Genomic DNA, 23020 nt, shown 5'->3' with positions numbered 1-23020 from the left:
TTAGGTATGCATTAGAGACGCGTGTGTGTGTGTGTGTATTAGGTATGCATTAGAGACGCGTGTGTGTGTGTGTATTAGGTATGCATTAGAGACGCGTGTGTGTGTGTGTGTGTATTAGGTATGCATTAGACACGCGTGTGTGTGTGTGTGTGTATTAGGTATGCATTAGAGACGTGTGTGTGTGTGTGTGTATTAGAGACGTGTGTGTGTATTAGGTATGCATTAGAGACGTGTGTGTGTATTAGGTATGCATTAGAGACGTGTGTGTGTATTAGGTATGCATTAGAGACGTGTGTGTGTATTAGGTATGCATTAGAGACGTGTGTGTGTGTGTGTATTAGGTATGCATTAGAGACGTGTGTGTGTGTGTGTATTAGGTATGCATTAGAGACGTGTGTGTGTGTGTATTAGGTATGCATTAGAGACGTGTGTGTGTGTGTGTGTATTAGGTATGCATTAGAGACGTGTGTGTGTGTGTGTGTATTAGGTATGCATTAGAGACGTGTGTGTGTGTGTGTGTATTAGGTATGCATTAGAGACGCGTGTGTGTGTGTATTAGGTATGCCTTAGAGACGCGTGTGTGTGTGTGTATTAGGTATGCATTAGAGACGCGTGTGTGTGTGTGTATTAGGTATGCATTAGAGACGCGTGTGTGTGTGTGTATTAGGTATGCATTAGACACGCGTGTGTGTGTGTGTGTGTATTAGGTATGCATTAGAGACGTGTGTGTGTGTGTGTGTATTAGAGACGTGTGTGTGTATTAGGTATGCATTAGAGACGTGTGTGTGTATTAGGTATGCATTAGAGACGTGTGTGTGTATTAGGTATGCATTAGAGACGTGTGTGTGTATTAGGTATGCATTAGAGACGTGTGTGTGTGTGTGTATTAGGTATGCATTAGAGACGTGTGTGTGTGTGTGTATTAGGTATGCATTAGAGACGTGTGTGTGTGTGTGTATTAGGTATGCATTAGAGACGTGTGTGTGTGTGTGTGTATTAGGTATGCATTAGAGACGTGTGTGTGTGTGTGTGTATTAGGTATGCATTAGAGACGTGTGTGTGTGTGTGTGTATTAGGTATGCATTAGAGATGTGTGTGTGTGTGTGTGTGTATTAGGTATGCATTAGAGACGTGTGTGTGTGTGTATTAGGTATGCATTAGAGACGTGTGTGTGTGTGTATTAGGTATGCATTAGAGACGTGTGTGTGTGTGTGTATTAGGTATGCATTAGAGACGTGTGTGTGTGTGTGTGTGTATTAGGTATGCATTAGAGACGTGTGTGTGTGTGTGTGTATTAGGTATGCATTAGAGACGTGTGTGTGTGTGTATTAGGTATGCATTAGAGATGTGTGTGTGTGTGTGTATTAGGTATGCATTAGAGATGTGTGTGTGTGTGTGTATTAGGTATGCATTAGAGATGTGTGTGTGTGTGTATTAGGTATGCATTAGAGATGTGTGTGTGTGTGTGTATTAGGTATGCATTAGAGATGTGTGTGTGTGTGTGTGTGTATTAGGTATGCATTAGAGATGTGTGTGTGTGTGTGTATTAGGTATGCATTAGAGATGTGTGTGTGTGTGTGTATTAGGTATGCATTAGAGATGTGTGTGTGTGTATTAGGTATGCATTAGAGACGTGTGTGTGTGTGTGTATTAGGTATGCATTAGAGACGTGTGTGTGTGTGTGTGTATTAGGTATGCATTAGAGGTGTGTGTGTGTGTGTATTAGGTATGCATTAGAGGTGTGTGTGTGTGTGTATTAGGTATGCATTAGAGGTGTGTGTGTGTGTGTATTAGGTATGCATTAGAGGTGTGTGTGTGTGTATTAGGTATGCATTAGAGGTGTGTGTGTGTGTGTATTTGGTATGCATTAGAGGTGTTTGTGTATTAGGTGTGTGTTAGGTATGCATTAGAGGTGTGTGTACCTGTATAGCTACACGTGCAGCAGGGATGATCTCCTCTACTCTGATGGAGGAGCGTTCAGACAGAGACATCTGTCTATAGGAGCTCTTCTCAGGCGTTCCACACAGCGACAGCTGTCTCCCCGGTCGCCCTGCGTTACGGAATGGCCGACTAGATAGCGTGTCGCCCTCTCGAATGACATCATCATCCAGCAACGACGGCATACTTTGGCCAACCAATAAGAACCTGCAGGGAAAAGGAAGATCCAATCACATTCAACCTCTCTAACAATGTATATTTATTTGGGTATGTGTGGGCTTGTGTTGCTATCCTCGTGGATACCAGAAATCCCCAGAAGTCCCCAAAAGGAAAGCAAAACAAGGAAAACCTTTCCCTCGTGGGGACATTTCCCATGTCCCCATGAGGGCAAAAGCTATTTTAGGCTTAGGGGTTAAGTTTAGGAGGTATGGGTTAATGGTTAGGGAAAATAGGATTTTGAATGGAAATAAATGTTAGCTCCCCACAAGGCTAGAAAAACATATGCGCTGTGTGTGTGTGTGTGTGTGTGTGTGTGTGTGTGTGTGTGTGTGTGTGTGTGTGTGTACCTGGCCAGTTGTAGACAGATGGAGTAGACTCCCTGTCTGGTCTCATAGTCCACCTCAGAGGGAATAGAGTCCCGCTGCATCACGTTCACCACCAAACTGAGTCCTCCTGCTTTCAGGAAGTTCTCACAGAAAGACTTGACACTGGTCTTAGCCATCTCATCATCCGAGGTCGGCATCAACTTAGAACTCAACACCTAATGAGAGAGAAAGAGAGATTTCAAAGGAAGAAATGTGAGTGTTGTGTGTGTCACAGAGTGTGTGTGTGTATTTAGTGTGTGTGTGTGTGTGTGTGTGTGTGTGTGTGCGTGCACCTCCAGGTTGTAGAGGACTCTGAAGGTGGACATCCCAGGAGCAGAGGATCTGAAGAGTGATTCCAAGATGGAGGCAGCACTGGGCTGGTGCTGTTGCTTAGAACCCAGAGACGGAGACCGAGAGCCTGACCCCTGACCCAGGGTGAACAATGTCTTCTACAGGAGACACACACGTTATCACACTGGCTCAGGTCAGAGGAGTTGAACTCTCCTCATCATAATTTCAACCTAAACACAGCATATATATATATATTATATGTACCTGGTGACTCCAGACACTGGACTCTTTGGGAACAAAGTTATCTAGAGCGTCCTGAACCTCTGGGTCTGTTGGGATCAGCAGCAGCAGCTTACGTACACGCAGAGTTATCCTGGAATACACACACACAGAACGTTATACATTTTTGACCATTCGGGAGTCAGGTCCAGATCCTTGAAGTATCTGCGTGAGTAACTCACCGTGGTTCGTCCAGGTTGGCCAGCTGGTAGAGCATCTCAAACACATTACACACCAACGCCATGACAACACCTGGAAGGGACTTCTCCTACACACACATACACCGTTAAATCAAATCACATAATCAAACTCAAACATTAACTCAATGTGTTTGTATATACATGTGCGCGCATGTGTGTGGTGTACCTGTTCCATAGCATAGGCTGAGTTGAAGACAGCGGAGCTGGAGGAGGAAGCGGAGACGGAGGACTCTGAGCTGCCACCAGAGGGTGTCCCGGTGCCAGAGCTCTTCACTGTCAGAGACTGCTCATCACTGAACCCCAGCTGGGACAGCAGCTTCTGGTCCCGGTTCATAGTCAACTACAGACAGAGAGAGAGTTACACAAAACACACACATATAGTTACATATGATACACAGTCACACACACCCATCTTTTGGCTTACAGAGACACAAATAACACACTCACCACGCTGTCGTTGGCAAAGATCTGAACGTTGTCGACTGGACAGTTGAGATGCTCAGCAATCTTCCAGCGGATGCTGCCTATAGTCTCGTTACTGTGGGCCTCCAAGGTGAAGGTGTCTTTGGTGGACTCATAGGTGACATGCAGAGAGACAGGGTGGCCATTGAACGACGCTCCGTGAGGTAGAATGGTACGAGGCACAGAATACAGGTCCTACACAGAAACACAGAGTCATCTTTTCATGTGTCCATCTCGTTCTTTCACCCCACTTCTCATCACTCAAATGCAAATAGTTTGTAACTACGGGTGAATATGTTGGGGGTGAAAACCAGTTGAAATTGCTTGGTCAGTGTGATGTCAGAGCCAGAGAGAGGGGATTACCTCGATAGTGATGACATAACGCTCAGCCAATAGCAGCAGCCTCTCAATGATCACCAGCTTGGTGGACCTGGAAGGTGATTGGACAGACGTGGCTACAGTCGGCATGGTGGTGGCGGTCAGCATCTTGGTTGCCCTGGTAACAGCATGAGTCAACGTGGGCCCTCCTAGAGCTGAACTGGCCACCTGAGAGAGAAAGAACCAGGCAAGGAGACTTTTAATTTCATCAAGTCAGTAAGCTTTATTAGCATAGTATGTAATTATCTTATATAAGAAGTTAAACACATTCCATCTGATAGTTGTGATGAATGAAGAACTCACCTCCAGTCGTTTGTAACAATCAGCAATGAACTTCTTGTGTAAAGACACAGAATCCTACACAGACACAAAGAGTGAATACCAGAGATTGTAGTCCTGCAACACAAAACTCCCCCCCACACACACACCTTCTTCATCTTGGGGTTGAGGTTGGTGTAGCTGTATGTGATGATTAGCTGTATGGCCTCGTTAGCGATCTCCTCATCAGGCGTTTCCATGGCGATGCGCCAGATAAAGTCCATCCCAGCCAGGTCTAGCCGCTCCACACACTACACACACACAACAGGGTTAGGGTTTGTAAGTCCCACACATGACGCCACTACATGTAGTCATGTGATAACATTTCATAAAATCCTTGAAAGTAACAAAAAATCTTATAGTTAACAGGTTACTAGTTATATATTCTCCATTGGCAACCCTAGTGTGGACTGACTCACCAGTTGAGTCCCCTGCCGTTTCAAGCGATGGTCACACAGGTTGACATTCTCAAAGAAGGTCTTAAACAGATTAAAGCCTGAAATATCCCAAATAAAAAACACTGGTTAAAGCCACTATGTAAGCTCTACAGTACATTCGGAAAGTAATCAGACATTTTGTTACGTTACAGCCTTATTCTAAAATGGATTAAATTATTTATTTTTTCTCTTCAATCTACACACAATACCCCATATTTTAGAATAAGGCTGTAACATACCAAAATGTGGAAAAAGTCAAGGGGTCTGAATACTTTCCGAAGGCACTGTATATAATATTAAAAGAGTGGGCCATCAAAAATGCTAACGAAATAATGTATAAAATGTGTGTGTGATTATGTGTGTTTCACCATTCATAGTAATCTCGTAGGGCTCCAGTTTGAGGATCTTCTCTTTGAAGAGCTGCTGCTGAACATCACTCTCCAGATCATGCTGGCCCTTAGTGAACCACTCAAAACACATCTACACACACACAGTTAAAGTTAGTGTATACATATAGATGGAGTAGACTATGTAATATAGAGTATGTAACACGTGTGTGTACCTCTCTGTCCAGCTCGCAGACTTCGGGTCCAGAGACCAGGCAGTCCCATAGTTCTTTGGCTCTGTTCCAGACCAGGTAGAGGCTCGCCTCCTGGAGGAAGAAGGCCAGGAACCTCAGGTGGCCATCTAGATACTGGAGGGGGAGGGAGAGTGAGTCAGGAACCAGCAAGGACTTCATGTGTTTATCTCACAGATATCAAAATCCTCAATCCATCATCCAGTATCTCAACCACAAACTTCTACCAAAGCAAATCAGACAGACAGACAGACGAGACAGACAGAACTGTACCTCCTGGTAGGTGTATCGTCCATCCACTAGTGTGTGTCCGGTCAGTCCGTTGTTCCCAGCGGCAGACACCGCTAGTCGATGGCAGACCACCAGAGATCCTGTAATCAGTTTGACGATCTCAAAGTTCTTCTTCAAGTCCTGAATGATGCTCTGCTGGGGGAGCACATGTGCTATGAAGATGTGTCTGTGGCTTTTGATGTCTGTAATAGAGCCAGACCGATTTATCGGTTGACCGATATTGTCAGCTGATATTAGCCTTTTACCGATGTATTTGTATCAGCGTTTAATCCATTGAAAAGGACCGATATAAGATGTGGAGAAAACACTGTTCTTCATAGAAGTTGACGTTTTGTGCATTTCATTATTTGTACTGAAGATGTCGCTCTTTAAATAGCTAGAAGCCTATATTGCCTTGGCACGCTACACTAAAAGCCAATTTATGATTGATCCTGAAATGTGGTCGGAGGCTTTGTATGGAGGGTGCGACGCAACTACGGAGCTTCTGGAGACATACGGAGGCCAAACCCAGCTCCGTACCCCTTCCCCATGTGCCTCAAGTTTTGTAACAATGTGGAGGGCTCCGTATGGCTCCGCATTGACATGATTGGTTGATGGTAGTTGGTGGGAAGTCTTCAATAAACAGAAAATCACTTCCTTAACAACTTCCTCCACAATAGCTCTGTGTTGCTCCGTGAAGCGCAAGAAGTATGAATGCCCTGACTTCTGCAGAGGCCGTATCACTGTAAATGCTGCACGGCCAATGCAGATGTCAGATTGACCATGGAGCACCTTTAAGACGGGACACTATCAACGGGCCAACTCAACTACACCATTCAGAGGAGAGCAGGGTTGCCATGTCTGCGGTTTTGTTACAAATTAGGCTACTTTCAAAACGATGTCGTGGGTGAAAATGGATGAAAATGTGTTGTTTGCGGGTTGGAGGTTTTTGGGCTACTTCTAAATTGCACTGTGGCCGCCATGGCATTTTTCTTAAAAATATATATTTCACTGTGACCTGCTGCTGCTTACTATCAGGTAGTAAGGCAGCCTGTTGCTGAGTGTGTGAGTGGTGGGGAGGGGGCTGAGGGGTGTGTGTATGTTGAGACTGAGCGCCGCAGCAGGCAGGAGTCACATGAGCAGCACGCACGCATTTCAACTTTTTACCAGTTGTAGGTAGGCTATTTGGATTGTCATTAGGGAGACATATTCCCAACCGTAGGCTATTTGGATTGTCATTAGGGAGACATATTCCCAACCGTAGGCTATTTGGATTGTCATTAGGGAGACATATTCCCAACCGTAGGCTATTTGGATTGTTATTAGGGAGACATATTCCCAACCGTAGGCTATTTGGATTGTCATTAGGGAGACATATTCCCAACCGTAGGCTATTTGGATTGTCATTAGGGAGACATATTCCCAACCGTAGGCTATTTGGATTGTCATTAGGGAGACATATTCCCAACCGTAGGCTATTTGGATTGTCATTAGGGAGACATATTCCCAACCGTAGGCTATTTGGATTGTCATTATGGAGACATATTCCCAACCGTAGGCTATTTGGATTGTCATTATGGAGACATATTCCCAACCGTAGGCTATTTGGATTGTCATTAGGGAGACATATTCCCAACCGTAGGCTATTTGGATTGTCATTAGGGAGACATATTCCCAACCGTAGGCTATTTGGATTGTCATTATGGAGACATATTCCCAACCGTAGGCTATTTGGATTGTCATTAGGGAGACATATTCCCAACCGTAGGCTATTTGGATTGTCATTAGGGAGACATATTCCCAACCGTAGGCTATTTGGATTGTCATTATGGAGACATATTCCCAACCGTAGGCTATTTGGATTGTCATTAGGGAGACATATTCCCAACCGTAGGCTATTTGGATTGTCATTATGGAGACATATTCCCAACCGTAGGCTATTTGGATTGTCATTAGGGAGACATATTCCCAACCGTAGCTATTTGGATTGTCATTATGGAGACATATTCCCAACCGTAGGCTATTTGGATTGTCATTAGGGAGACATATTCCCAACCGTAGGCTATTTGGATTGTCATTAGGGAGACATATTCCCAACCGTAGGCTATTTGGATTGTCATTATGGAGACATATTCCCAACCGTAGGCTATTTGGATTGTCATTAGGGAGACATATTCCCAACCGTAGGCTATTTGGATTGTCATTAGGGAGACATATTCCCAACCGTAGGCTATTTGGATTGTCATTATGGAGACATATTCCCAACCGTAGGCTATTTGGATTGTCATTAGGGAGACATATTCCCAACCGTAGGCTATTTGGATTGTCATTAGGGAGACATATTCCCAACCGTAGGCTATTTGGATTGTCATTATGGAGACATATTCCATATGACATATACTCCTGGCCTGCCCTGCCTCTTCCACCAATCCAATTGTTTCTTATGGACAGAAAAGAGCAGAAGCTCTGAGCTGTCCCATCAGGTCCATTGTCTACTAGTGTCCTAGCACTTTGTGGTGCGTCGTGCATAAGAGCAGCCCTTAGCCGTGGTATATTGTTCATATACCACACCCCTCGGGCCTTATTGCTTAATTATAGCAGTCAAACAAGTTCAATCAACATCCATTGATGGAAAACATCTGGCGAGTTTAATAAGGGCAAATTATCTTCTCTCTTGCGGCATATTCAAATTCCATTATTAGTCACGTTAGCTGACAATAATTATTATTTTGATGGAAAACTGAATTTAGCTTCTTCCGTTGTTACGTCAACCTTATGGAAAAAGGGTTTATTGGCTAAATGTGGCAACACCTCTCTTGCTGCAGGAAAAACATTTTGGGCTAGTTTTCAGGCTTTGTGGGCAGGTTGAGTAGTCATTGGGCTACACATTTTAGCTATACCTGGCAACCCGGGAGGAGAGTGAACTACTGTGAACTAACTACTGTTTCTATGGTGAGTGGTGAGTAAAGTGCCAAAAATGCACACGGCCATATACTGTAACGTATAGTGTCATGAAACAACAATTGATGCTATGCCCAAATGTAAAGTAAGTGCCGTTACAGCCCTTTAGTGAAGCCAGTGAAATCTGGGGTGTTATATTTGCTCATTGCAAAGGTTATTCCTCAACCACTGTCATTCAAATGTTTTCAGACACAGAAAAAATACCTTTACAGGATACAAAGTAGAACTTCGTAGCTACGTTTTGATGTATGGGTTCATTGCCACTTGATAGGGACTGGTCCAAATTCACGTTTCGCCAATCATCACCCCCATTTCCATGACGTGTGCTAGCTAGCTAACTAGCTGTGTGAGAGAGTACTTGACGCCGTTCACGGAGGGTTAGTGCTATCCAGAATCCTTGGGACCCTAACCCAAACCTTAGCGTAACCATTTGTAGGGGACGTCCCACGGATTCCAGATAGCACTAAGAAACGCTTGGTGCGAGAGGCAGCGCTGTGCCAGCGGGTAATTTTGTAATTGAGGTTTTTCCTTAAAGTGACAACTACCAGAATTTAGTGGCTAAAGCCCTACAATCGAAGAAAACATAGCTAAATACTAATAGATTGAAAATGTGACCTATGTCGTTCTTTTCCAGCTGGCTAGTATGAGGCAGCACATTCTTCAGAGCCAAGTCAAATCTTTAGCTGGAATCCGTGCAGTTCATCCTATTTTTACTAGACTAGAGTAATACACAATTTGTCCATAAATAAAAAATCTAATCTTTCTCAGTGCTCCTAAATTCTATGTGGGGCTTACATTCATTTTCTTTCCTCAAATGTAAGAAATCAACTTTGAGTATCTTTGTAGGGCTGCTTTAAGCACAATCCATATAGACTTTATTTTTTATTTCAGCTATATCAGATATCTGAAAATTTCCATAAAAACAAAAATCTCATATCGGTCCGGCTCTAGTGTTAGTTTAAAATGCATTACGTTAATGTGCTGTATTCGTGTATTTTTAATGCTGTCGACTGCTGCCATCTTGGACAAGGGCTCTCTAGCGAGAGAGGGGGTGAGGGGTAATGTGTGTGTGAGTGTGTACCTTGTCCTGTTTCTGGTAGGTCTGTTTGATGAAGGAGCGTGTGATCTCATGGAGCTGCCGCAGAGCTGGAACCACCCAGACCGCCTGGGGACTTCCCTGTTGAGAAGACTACACGCACCCACACAGGTTAGACACTAGTTGAGTAGCACCCTCAGCACCCCCCCCCGCCCCCACCAGGCATCTACCACCCCACAATGTTTGCCACCCCCACTTTTGTTTAGAAATCACCATCACACACTAATTAATTTGTTAGAGTTTGCAATGTATCAATATTTATCTTAAAACATTTGCTATGACATAGCCAATGTGCTGTTATTGTGAAGTAGAAATGTTTAGGAGCAACAACGGCTCAGCCACGAAGTGGCTCACAGAACGGGACCGCCGAATGCTGAAGCGAGTAAAAATCACCTGTCCTCGGTTGCAACACTCACTACCGAGTTCCAAACTGCCTCTGGAAGCAACGTCAGCACAATAATTGTTAGTCGGGAGCTTCATGAAAATGGGTTTCCATGGTCAAGCAGCCGCACACAAGCCTAAGATCACCATGTGCAATCCCAAGCGTCAGCTGGCGTGGTGTAATGCTCGCCACCATTGGACTGGAGCTGGAGAATGCTACCTGCCCCAATGCATAGTCCCAATTGTAAAGTTTGGTGGAGGAAGAATAATGGTCTGGGGCTGTTTTTCATGGTTCGGGCTAGGCCCCTTAGTTCCAGTGATGGGAAATCTTAAAGCTACAGCATAGATGACATTCTAGACAATTCTGTGTTTCCAACTTTGTGGCAACAGTTTGTGGAAGGCCATTTCCTGTTTAAGCATGACAATTCCCCCGTGCACAAAGCGAGGTCCATACAGAAATGGGTTGTTGAGATCGGTGTTGAAGAACTTGATGGGCTTGCACAAAGCCCTGACCTCAACCCCATTGAACACCTTTGGGATGAATTGGACCGCCGACTGCGAGTCAGGCCTAATCGCACTACATCAGTGCCCGACATCACTAACGCTCTTGTGGCTGAATAGAAGCAAGTCCCCGCAGCAATGTTCCAACATCAGTGGAAAGTCTCCCAGAAGAGTGGAGGCTGTTATAGCAGCAAAGGGGGGACCAACTCCATATTAATGCCCATGATTTTGGAATGAGATGTTCGACGAGCAGTCCACATACTTTTGGTCATGTAGTGTAGGAATGTTCCAGCATGTCAGAATAGTTTTTCTGTGGGAGAGAATTAACTCAAAGCTGGAGATGATTAAGAGGGGAAATCAATGTCCTCAGAGCTGAGGAAGGACTGAGTCAGAGTTTACCAACACACACACAAAACAAATACAAGTCTCTGCACACTGAAAGACATGGCACATGTCCACACGTGCACAAACATACTGCACATTCACACACATAATACTATAACCTTTGAAACAATCAATGGCAAACATTGAATAGCCTTTTTCTGATGCAAATGCTACCCCAACGTAAAGACTATCTGCTAGAACTCATGACGTATTGACTTTAGAATCTACAAGATGTGCTGTCGGGTCAGAACTTCTCTGCAGGCTTCACTAAACACATTCCAATATGAATAAAACAAAGGCATTCCTTCCTCTCCTTTGTGACTGCTGTAATATAGAGCAGATGAAGGAAGGAGAGGAGGAGGATAAAGCAAGGTGTCTAATAGTAAAGGAACATTGTCTTTCTCTGTCTCCCCCCCACAGGCTGTTGTTGTCCAGTTTGTTGTGTTCTGTGATGCTGCGTTCATGTACACCCTGCCTGGTAAGCATGATGTGACAGAGGAACTGACAAGCTTGAGAACAAGAAAATTAACTGTGTGTGTGTGTGTGTGTGTGTGTGTGTGTGTGTGTGTGTATGTGTGTGACTAAGGGGTAAAGGAAAACAAGGACTGTGGAGAATGTGAAAGAACATTAATGCCCATGATTTTGCAATGAGATGTTCGACGAGCAGGTGTCCACATATTTTCGGAAGGTAGAAAGAATGTTATTTGAGCAAAACATTTTAGTGAACCAGGAAATCATAATATTTGAATGGATTTTCTGACTGATGCAAGCTACATTTGGATCAGTTTGAGGTTCTATGGACCGATGCACTCAGATCTTAAACATTTCAACCGGGACCGATGTGTATTGGTGAGTCGTTACATTCCTACTATACACGCGCACATCACTTATCCAATAACTCACCCCTCACACCTTGACTCACACACATACCCCTTACAACCTCAATGAAGACCGGCCCAACCCACAGAGAATTAGACACCCACTGTAGTACTGGAACAGCTCGTTAAAATCAACAATACAGCAATCATTCAGTTACAAATCAACCCCCCCCATCCAGCCCTCCTCCAGGATTGGTTGGTGTGAGCAGTCAGAAGATTGTAGGTGAATGCTGATTGGTCATTAGAGTTTTAAGGAGAGGGGCTTCTCTTACTTTGGCCAATGAGTTTTCTTTGGCTTTCTTCTTGCCCCAGGAGCCAGTAAGAAATGAGGTCTGAGTGTCGCTGGTTTTACCCTCCTCCTCAGTCTGAGTCTATAAACATAAACTGGCTTATTCAGGTTGTGTGTGTGTTCAATTGATATTAGACTTGAACTCGAAAGCTGTGAGTGACATAGCGCTTCAACCTTGAGAGAAACAGTGTGTGTTTCTCACCTTCTTTATGTCCTCTATACATTTGATGATGTAGCAGCGTTTGACAGTCTCCTTCACAGCGTATGCATCAGTGAGGATGGCCAGGTGTTCCTCAGACGCCTGCTGTACCAGGGAGGTGGGCAGGGTTGGCAGGTGGGCTAGCTCCCACAGCACCTCCAGCACCTTCCCTGTGGTGGCCTCAGAGCGGGCCTCTCTACCAATCCTCCCGATCAGACTGAGCAGCTTCTGCCTCACACGGTCACTCTCTACCTCCCAGCTCTGGAACACACACACACACACACACACGTTACACCCAATCATTACTAACACATACAAACACACACAATTTATTGTCCCACAGAAACGTTCCTAAGCACACATACAGACCTTCTGTATAAGGACAAACAGGTGGCTGAGCTGCTCGAAGTTGAACTTGACGGCAGCTGCAGCCATGATGGTGTGGATGTTCTCAATCACCGTGGACGACTGTCCTGCCTGTATCATCCAGATCTTGGAGAGCTCGTCCAGAGACAGTTTACTGCCCAGCAACTCAATGATGCCTTTTATTCGATCACAATACTGGGCCTGGTCTATGTTACCTGGAATACAGACTCCACAGTTATATTACTGGTCTATGTTACCTGGAATACAGACTCCACAGTTATATTACTGGTCTATGTTACCTGGAATACACACTCCACAGTTATATTACTGGTCTATGTTACCTGGAATACACACTCCACAGTTATATTACTGGTCTATGTTACCTGGAATACAGACTCCACAGTTATATTACTGGTCTATGTTACCTGGAATACACACTCCACAGTTATATTACTGGTCTATGTTACCTGGAATACAGACTCCACAGTTATATTACTGGTCTATGTTACCTGGAATACACACTCCACAGTTATATTACTGGTCTATGTTACCTGGAATACAGACTCCACAGTTATATTACTGGTCTATGTTACCTGGAATACAGACTCCACAGTTATATTACTGGTCTATGTTACCTGGAATACAGACTCCACAGTTATATTACTGGTCTATGTTACCTGGAATACACACTCCACAGTTATATTACTGGTCTATGTTACCTGGAATACACACTCCACAGTTATATTACTGGTCTATGTTACCTGGAATACAGACTCCACAGTTATATTACTGGTCTATGTTACCTGGAATACACACTCCACAGTTATATTACTGGTCTATGTTACCTGGAATACAGACTCCACAGTTATATTACTGGTCTATGTTACCTGGAATACAGACTCCACAGTTATATTACTGGTCTATGTTACCTGGAATACACACTCCACAGTTATATTACTGGTCTATGTTACCTGGAATACACACTCCACAGTTATATTACTGGTCTATGTTACCTGGAATCACTAGTCAAGATAATAGAATAACATAAATAGTAATAATATGTTGTTCCATTGTTAACATTAACTGTCTTTACCCTCCAGTGCTATTGAGAGGACAGAGTTTTCCACCAGCCAGTCCAGCAGTCTGTCTGTGTCAATGGCATTCTTCACCGTCTTAGACACAGTACTCTCCTCAATCAGCTTAGTCACCTAGACACACAAACACATTTTATACAGTTTATATAACAAAAAATGTCCACATGGACAGTAACATAATAATAATGAGAGCGGTTTGACCTCTAACTCTTGACATTGTAACCCCTGACCTCTCACCTCTTTGAGGGAGTTCATTTTGGTGGAAAAGTGAGGAGTCTTCAACATGCGTAGCAGAGTGTCCAGGCGCAGGTCGTCCACAACAGTTACCAGGGCGGTCTGGAACCTCATACACAGCAGCTTGATGGCCGACAGCAGCTCTGGGATGCTCACCAGCCTCTACAGGATGTGAGGGGAATATAAATGATGAGCCATAACCTTACACTGCATTCATAGGAAACTCTGAACAGTCAGTCTGGGAAACAAAGAGTTGCTTCAGAAATGGAAGCTCATAATGAACGATTTTGGACGTTGGACACTTATATTTCAAAAGTTTCCGGGAGCTTTCCAGGGTATGTAGAACAGGGCATTGTGGGTATATAGAGCAGGGGGTATTGTGGTACCTTGTCTTTGAGATCTTTCTCCTCAAGGTTCTGAACGTAGGTGATCATCTTATGGATAACAGGATCCAACATGGGCTACAAACACAAACGTCATTATTAGCCTCATTAACTAATCAACAATGTTGAGGATGTAACGTTTGACGCATGTTGGAGGAAAAGGTGTTACCTGCACAAGGCTGGAGTTGAGGTATTCTGCACACACAGCTAGAGGCTGGACCAGAGCAGACACACACTGCAGAGACACACACAGTTACATACACACATACTCTCAAAAACCAGAGTGGTCATCTCCCACGGGTGAGGGGGTGGGGGGCTGGGCAGCTGCATTCTCCGGTGCCAGAGAGAGATTAACATGCTAATGGTGCAGATCGTCTGGGCTGTGAGAGGGATCAAATGTGTGTGTGGTTCCGGTTAGGATCCTCAAAAGGAGCGATTCACACAAGGAGGCCTAAGAGTAGCCACACAACAGAGCATTTATCTGAGCGAGGCTTCAGGACTGTGTGTGTGTGCGTGTGTGTGTCCTTACCCCGATCTCTATCTCCTCTGTATTGAGTTTAGCCTGGATAGCAGTGAACCCTCCCATCTCTCCAAACTATAGAGAGAGCAAGAAGAAAAGGACATGGTGAGAGAAACACACAGTCACATCACTAAATACAGCAACAACACTGAACTATCACCGATATGTGTGTGTGTAGGTGGGGCTTACCAGATTGACCAAGTCTACCAGCCAGCCATGAGGCTCCTGTAGAAACAATTGCACACATACATAGGTGATCAGTCAGTAATTTTTTTGTCCTAGAGCAGCAACCATGTGACCTCACCTTCTGGTAGTTGTTGCTAGGCGAAACAGCGAACATGGCTTCCTCTCCAAACACCTCGCTCCAGTTCCTCTGACACGCCTTCATACGGTTCTTAAAGTGGTACTCATTGTCTGGGTTAAAGGCCTACACACAGAGACAGCGAGAGAGAGGTTATCCTTTGCAAGGGAGGTGTGATGGAGTAGCATGTGTGTACTATATGTAACATGTGTTTGTATACCCACCATAGCCAGTACTCCCATTAGCCCAACAGGTATGGGTTCCTGTTTGACCCTCTCAGCCACCAGTTCCACCAGTAACATCAACATGTTATAGATCCCCTCATGGATCTCTGTCCCCCACTTATGGACCGCACTACTGGTCAGGAGCTACAAGGGGGAGAGCGAGGGCAGGAGTCAGTGAAAGTGGCAAAATTACACCAAACAGTCCTGTTAAAAAAATGATTCCTTTCTTGAAACTGGTGTTATAAACAGGTTATACAGCGCTCACTCATAAGTGTTATGTTTATACACACACACACCTCGTCTTCTTAAAGGTTCATGCATGCACACACACACACACACACACACGACTCACCTTCTTAAAGGCCTCGTGCATACACCGGTCCATAAACCGCTTACAGTTCTCATCTGCATCTGCCAGACCTGAGAGAGAGCGTGTGAGAGACAGAAAGTGAGCGGAGGAGAAAGCGAGAGAGACTGTAGTTATTGTTTGACAACTGGGTGCAAAAGAATAATGTGTGAAAAGCATTCAACAGGGACAACATGACACAAAACCCACACACTCACTCTCTCTTACCGTGTTTGGCTAGGCAGGTGGCTGCGACCAGACATTTGCCCAGTGACTCCTCTCTTTTGTAGGGGATGGACCAGTGGTCAGTGAACACTCTGCTCTCCAGTTCATACAGGTTAGTGGTGGGGAACTCCATACTGCTCCCAGAACAGTTCCCATTCTCATCATTATTCCTCTGAAACACAAACACTTTATAGTTCTACTGTACTTATGATGCTTTATGACATTGTCAACAGGATGGTGTGTGTGTGTGTGTGTGTTCTGCCCATTCAGTAATGCATACCAATATATGATGGATGGAAGGAGGAGAGAGAGAGAAGCGTCAGGTTTCAGCGCTCCTCCTTCATAGAAAGATGTGGAGCGTTAAAGTCTGGATGGAGGGAGTCATGGAGATAAGCCTTTCTCTAAGACGCAAAGGTCAACAGCCAAACATTCCACGGTTGGGAAGCACCTACCAATCAGAAACCTCCGAACAGCACAGTCCAATCAGATACCTATATCTGAGGTTAAGACAGTTTGGACAACTGTTGACCTACCGCTTACAGAATAACTGTGGATTAACAAGTGGCCAGTTTCCCAGACTGAGTCAACTCCAGGATCACTAAGCATGTTTATAGGAGAATCTCCATAGAAAGATGTTTACGTCTCGAAATAAACTAATCTGGGTTAATAGATAGAAAAACAGCCCCTGGTAGTAACTAGCTGCTGCTAATACAATAGACAGTTAGCACTGTTTCCTGTCAGCATTAGGCCTATTAAACACAGTAATAATAACAGGACTAGTGTTGTTTTCCTGCATGAGGAGAAGGGGAGGATTGGAGCTTTGGGCTTCTCTCAGGGGGACAGGGTGTGGTGTCTGTGTCTTTCCGGTGTGTGTGTTTTTATGTGTGTGTGTGTGTTGCACAGGGCAGCTAAGTAACTGAGCCCCTAGTATGTCTGGCATATGAGACTGCAGGGCTGTGTGTGTGTAGTGCTATAATTAGGATGGGAACGCAGGGCCACAGACCTGTGACATGCATCCTAAGGCACAAACAGCAGACACACATAAGCTGGAGAGGGAGAGGATGGAGGAGAAAGAATGGGATAGAGGGAGGGAGGATGTCTGGTACAATGGTCTGAATGTGAAATATTTTTCTAACCTGGATGGACACGTTTAATTTAAAAACAAAACAAGGCTGCTTTGATGTCACAGTGCACTGTTACTGGAAAATGGGGTACATTTAAAACCATTTCAGAACATTTCGCAACGCTGTGCCCTACTGAATGCAACCCCGGTGTCATGTTTCTTCTTAGGGACCGCTTGTCTTCAGCATCTCAACATCCCACTAAATCAACAACACCAGACACACCCTGGAGAGCAACATCACCCTACACACCATTTCCCATAGCGATGAAGACATCTGACATGATCTACTGTGTGTAGCGAACAGAGACGTACCCACCCGAACCCTAGAGAGATACACACCTGGTGGCCGCTACACATTAGGGTTCCTCTCCACCTCTCCGTCCTTCAACAATCCTCCCCTAGATTCATCTGTACTACAGTGGCTTCCTCTCCACCTCTCCACCGCTCCGTCCTTCAACAATCCTCCCCTAGATTCATCTGTACTACAGTGGCTTCCTCTCCACCTCTCCATCGCTCCGTCCTTCAACAATCCTCCCCTAGATTCATCTGTAATACAGTGGCTTCCTCTCCACCGCTCCGTCCTTCAACAATCCTCCCCTAGATTCATCTGTACTACAGTGGCTTCCTCTCCACCGCTCCGTCCTTCAACAATCCTCCCCTAGATTCATCTGTACTACAGTGCCTTCCTCTCCACCTCTCCACCGCTCCGTCCTTCAACAATCCTCCCCTAGATTCATCTGTACTACAGTGGCTTCCTCTCCACCGCTCCGTCCTTCAACAATCCTCCCCTAGATTCATCTGTACTACAGTGGCTTCCTCTCCACCGCTCCGTCCTTCAACAATCCTCCCCTAGATTCATCTGTACTACAGTGCCTTCCTCTCCACCTCTCCACCTCTCCGTCCTTCAACAATCCTCCCCTAGATTCATCTGTACTACAGTGGCTTCCTCTCCTCTCCTTCCTTTCAATAGTCTACTGAGCCATTAACGCCTTCATTAGCACTTATCTGAGAGAACTGGAATAGTGAGAGCCAATACCGTTCACCAGTCCAGTTTGGAAATAAAATTATTTGCAAAACTGCATCTCCAGGTGTGCATTCTCTATGCACGGCATTTACTGAGTGAAAACAGACAACTGTTGACTTGCTGTTGAAGCAGCACCCCCTCCCTCTATTCTGTACATGATTGACAGCTGTCCTCCAGCTGCGGTCATCACACGACAATTATGTCAAACAACCAATCAAATGTGAAGTCATAATTGATGAAACAGTGAGATTGTATTAGATACTGAATCAATGCACTAGATGCAAAACTCTAGTGATCCATTGAGATTCATAAATGCATGCTGATGTATCGAATCAGCATGTATTTTAACTAGATAGCTGCTTATTGAACAGCGCTTACATAGATAGCTAGTTGTCTTTGCAGGCATTGTAACGTTAATGTTCAGAAAATAGCTAGCTGGAAACACTTGATGCTAGCTGGCTAAGACTGCAGCTATGCTGGTGCTTTTCCAGAAGATACCGACCCTACGGTTTCTGCTTGTTTACACTGAGCTGCACTGGGCTCGGAACGGAATTATGGTTACATTAAGACACCGTGGAGCCGGCGATGGGATATGCCACTAATGATGGAGGGAAAGTTGATACAGTTGCATATCGGGATATTATTTTTCGTTATATATTTTATTGTTTTGACAATATTGCAATATAATTTTTTCACTAGTTTGTTGTACCTGCACCAAAATTCCAGTATTTTTCTTTCATAGCTTGTTCTCCAACTTCTTTTTAAATAGGGAGACAATTTGTTTAGAGCACATTTCCATGACTGCTCAAAACTAATTTCAATCAGTGCTCTCTCTTGTCCCTCTGCAGGAGCAATATGTTTGGAACATCGAATTGCAATAAAATCATAGTATCAAATCACAATACATATAGAATCGTGAGAATCGAATTCCAAAATGACTGCAGTAGCCAGTGCTAGCTAGAATGAGGACGAAATGGTCAATTTTCCAGGAAATCCAGCAGTATTTCAATCTTCTTGATGGAGCAGTGTGGATAAAGGTACAATTTGGAGTACAGTGGCATGTCCCATCCTAGCCCTTGATCATGACTCTCAGATCCATTACATTACACATATGAGTCAATGGACGAAGGCGTCTTCTGTACGGGGAGTTTTGTTAAGAGCCCCGACGCTCGGTCTGAACATTGCCAAGCATCACTTGCGGTACGGTTTTGGAAGCATAAGGACTTTACCTTTCATATCACTGAGAAATAATTTTCTAAAAACGAAAAAGGTTAAATCGCTACACACTTTTATAGGGTTAGTATTTCCACACGGCCATATTTCCATGTTACAGCACTTATTTACGGAAAACAGACAGAAGACAGAGTGGACTACCTGTGCCAATTAGCTACAGTGCCTTCAGAAAGTGTTCACACCCCTTGACTTTTTCCACATTTTGTTGTGTTACAGCCTTCACTGGCCTACACACAATACCCCATAATGTCAAAGTGGATTTATAACACACCTAAATAAGTTCAGATGAAAAACAATTGCTTAACAAGTCACATAATAAGTTGCATGGACTCACTGTGCGTGCAATAATAGTGTTTAACATTATCATTGAATGACTACCTAATCTCTGTACCCCACACATACTGTACAATTATTTGTAAGGTCCCTCAGTCGAGCAGTGAATTTCAAACACAGATTCAACCACAAAGATCAGGGAGGTTTTCTAACGCTTCGCAAAAAAGAACACGTATTGGTATGTGGGTAAACATTTTAAAAAGTAGACATTGAATTGAGCATGGTGAAGTTACTAATTACACTTTGGATGATGTATCAATACACCCAATCACTACAAAGACGTCTTTCCTAGCTCAGTTGCCGGAGAGGAAAGAAACCGCTCAGGGATTTCACCACAAGGCCAATGGTGACTTTAAAACAGTTAGTTTAATGACTAATATGAGAAAACTGAGGATGGATCAACAACATTGTAGTTACTCCACAATAGTAACCTAAATGACAGAGTCAAAAGAAGGGAAGCCTGTACAGAATACAAATATTTTATTTAACGAGGCAAGTCAGTTAAGAACAAATTCTTATTTACAATGACGGCCTACGAATTCTGTTTGCAATAAGGCACTAAAGTAAAACTATAGAAAATGTGGCATTGAAATTAACTTTTTGTCCTGAATACAAGTGTTATGTTTGGGGCAAATCCAACAGAACACGTCACTGAGTACCACTCTTCATAGTTTCAAGCATGGTGGTGGATGCATCATGTTATGGGTATGCTTTTCATCGGCAAGGACGAGAGAGTATATTTTAAGAATAAATGGAAACGGGCTAGGTCTAAGCACAGTCAAAATCCTAGAGGAAAACCTGATTGAGTCTGCTTTCCAACAGAAACTGAAATTCACCTTTCAGCAGGACAATAACCTAAAACACAAGGCCAAATATACACTGGAGTTGTTTACCAAGATGACATTGGATAGTCGCCTAGTTACAGTTTTGACTTAAATCGAATTGAAAATCTATGGCAAGATTTTAAAATGGCTGTCTAGCAATGATCAACAACCAACTTGACAGAGCTTGAAAAATGTTGTACAATCCAGGTGTGCAAAGGTCTTAGAGACTTGCCCAGAAAGACTGACATCTGTAGTCGCTGCCAAAGGTGATTCTAACATGTATTGACTCAGGGTTGTGAATACTTACGTAAATGAGATATTTCTTTATTTCATTTTCAATAAATTAGCAAACATTTCTAAAAACATGCTATCACTTTGTCATTATGGGGTAGTGTGTAGATGGGTGAGAAAAAAAAAATATTAATACATTTTGAATTCAGGCTGTAACACAAGAAAATGTGGAATAAGTCAAGAGTATGAATACTTTCTGAAGGCACTGTGTCTGCATCTCTGAAACAAAAAGGAAGCCACAAACCTGTTGTCACTGAAATATACTGTTGGCTGCAACTGTGTTAAAACCGGTTAAAACAGTGCACAGTAAGTGTGTATTTGTGAAATAATTTTGATGTGATATGAAAGTAGAGGGATTTATGTCTCTAGAACCGTAATTGAGAATCTATTCACGTTTAGATGGAGTATTTGTCTGTTTTGGCTTCCAGAGAAATTTCCCCTTTAAACAGAACATGGGCTAAGGAGTAACATTAGGCTCCTTTAGTCCAATATTGGGTTAATCCCATCCCTGCATTGAGGTAAGTTTCCAACCCATATCTTGCGCCAGCTCCACCATGTCTAAAGGCCAATTTATGTTTGATCCTGCAATGCAGTCCGCAGGCTCCATACGGAGGGTGTGACGCAATTGCGGAGCCTCCAGAGGCTTGCGAAGGCCAAAATGAGCTCTGTACGGTGATGCCGTGCGCCTCCCAAATTTTGTAACAATGCGGGGGGTTCCATATAGCTCCGCATTGACATGATTGGTTGACGGTAGGTGGGGGCGGTATATCCTATATAACACAAACTCACTTCCTTGACAACAAACATGGAGAACTTTGACAACAGGATATCATAAGTTCACAAATAAAAAAACATCTTTATGATACCTCATGTAGGGATTTCAAAGACATGAAAATGAGTGAACTCCTGGAAAGAGATCGGGAGGTAATGGGAATAGTTGTGGTAAAGAGGTCAATGGAATGTAGACCGTGGGGATAGAACATTTATCAAATCTGATCGAACAAAGTGGATATTTGTCAAATTCGACATCCATACAAGCATTATATTCTGATTTTTACCTCGACAGTGTGAAATAACATAAATAATAGCATAAATGTAGGCTAATTTTGCTGGGGGGGGGGGCAATGGGGAGATTTGGGATGGAGAAGCAGGTGGGAAAACAGTGCTGTCTTTTTACTTCATGCTATCTTGGCTGAGCTCCTATGTTAAGCACTGGGAAAGGGACTCCAACATCTTAGAAGAGGTAAGGTCTTGTCTTTTCGTCTAGCCAGTGACTTGTAATTAGCTGGATGGTTGTAGAGATTAGCCCTGAATCACTACGAGTGGTGCAGTGCAGACCAATTTATTGGACGTGTATAACAGCTCCCCGTAGCGCATGAAGTATGAATGCTCTGACTTCTGTGGAGGACCTATCAAAATAAATGCTGTACCAATAAAATTTATTTATAAAGCCCTTTTTACATCAGCAGATGTCATAAAATGCTGTACAGAAACCCAGCCTAAAACCCCAAACAGCAAGCTATGCAGATGTAGAAGCACGGTGGCTAGGAAAAACTCCATAGAAAGGCAGGAACCTAGGAAGAAACCTAGAGGAATCAGGCTCTCAGGGGTGGCCAGTCCTCTTCAGGCTGTGCCGGGTGGAGATAGTACATGGCCATTGTATGGCCACTGCAGACATGGGATAAACCATGCATTTAAAGCAGAAATGACAACGTTTTAAATACTTTGCAGATATGAAACAATCAGACAATCATAACATCAGTCAAAAATATCATATTCCCAGTTTATGCTTCAAAACAAACTTTATAATAGGTTTACAAAATAGTTTTGATTTTACTCAAACTTCCATGATGTACAGTAAGGCATTGTTGTTAATATAATTCACCAATACATTTCTTGGTAGTCCAAAAAATATTGCTATCAGGTTGTAAATCACAGCTAGGCCTGGTACATCGTTTGCTGCCTCCACCCATTCGAGATGCACTGTTTCAATGAATCAATATTTTGAACAAAAACGGACGATGTAACTAAGGCTGGGAATGTCAATACAATCAAACTAGCAAGGGCAATAATCAC

General features: G+C 43.7%; 1 protein-coding gene across 4 annotated transcripts in view; it reads right to left on the bottom strand.

Annotated features, from left to right (window-relative positions):
• Positions 1-23020, bottom strand: part of LOC139541267 (ubiquitin carboxyl-terminal hydrolase 24-like) — a 90711-nt gene that overhangs the window by 64478 nt on the left and 3213 nt on the right. The window contains exons 2-29 of one of the 4 annotated variants that reach the window (XM_071345722.1): positions 16120-16288; positions 15898-15965; positions 15546-15689; positions 15325-15447; positions 15210-15245; positions 15030-15095; positions 14670-14735; positions 14504-14578; positions 14121-14279; positions 13883-13997; positions 12793-13004; positions 12427-12684; positions 12208-12306; positions 9777-9884; positions 5738-5890; positions 5450-5581; positions 5256-5367; positions 4870-4946; positions 4561-4701; positions 4436-4489; positions 4118-4300; positions 3740-3949; positions 3459-3632; positions 3275-3360; positions 3078-3186; positions 2816-2971; positions 2505-2698; positions 1923-2145 (exon numbers count right to left, since the gene is read on the bottom strand). In XM_071345722.1, the coding sequence (XP_071201823.1) occupies positions 1923-2145; positions 2505-2698; positions 2816-2971; positions 3078-3186; positions 3275-3360; positions 3459-3632; positions 3740-3949; positions 4118-4300; positions 4436-4489; positions 4561-4701; positions 4870-4946; positions 5256-5367; positions 5450-5581; positions 5738-5890; positions 9777-9884; positions 12208-12306; positions 12427-12684; positions 12793-13004; positions 13883-13997; positions 14121-14279; positions 14504-14578; positions 14670-14735; positions 15030-15095; positions 15210-15245; positions 15325-15447; positions 15546-15689; positions 15898-15965; positions 16120-16288 (3702 nt within the window). The remainder of the gene's footprint in view (positions 1-1922; positions 2146-2504; positions 2699-2815; positions 2972-3077; positions 3187-3274; positions 3361-3458; positions 3633-3739; positions 3950-4117; positions 4301-4435; positions 4490-4560; positions 4702-4869; positions 4947-5255; positions 5368-5449; positions 5582-5737; positions 5891-9776; positions 9885-12207; positions 12307-12426; positions 12685-12792; positions 13005-13882; positions 13998-14120; positions 14280-14503; positions 14579-14669; positions 14736-15029; positions 15096-15209; positions 15246-15324; positions 15448-15545; positions 15690-15897; positions 15966-16119; positions 16289-23020) is intronic. The other 3 variants (XM_071345723.1, XM_071345724.1, XM_071345725.1) reach the window with 3 other exon arrangements.

Source organism: Salvelinus alpinus, chromosome 16 (genome assembly GCF_045679555.1).
Source record: "Salvelinus alpinus chromosome 16, SLU_Salpinus.1, whole genome shotgun sequence".
In the NCBI taxonomy this organism is placed as follows: Eukaryota; Metazoa; Chordata; class Actinopteri; order Salmoniformes; family Salmonidae; genus Salvelinus; species Salvelinus alpinus.
Note: the sequence above shows the minus strand (reverse complement) of the source record. Positions and strands in the feature narration are given on the sequence as shown.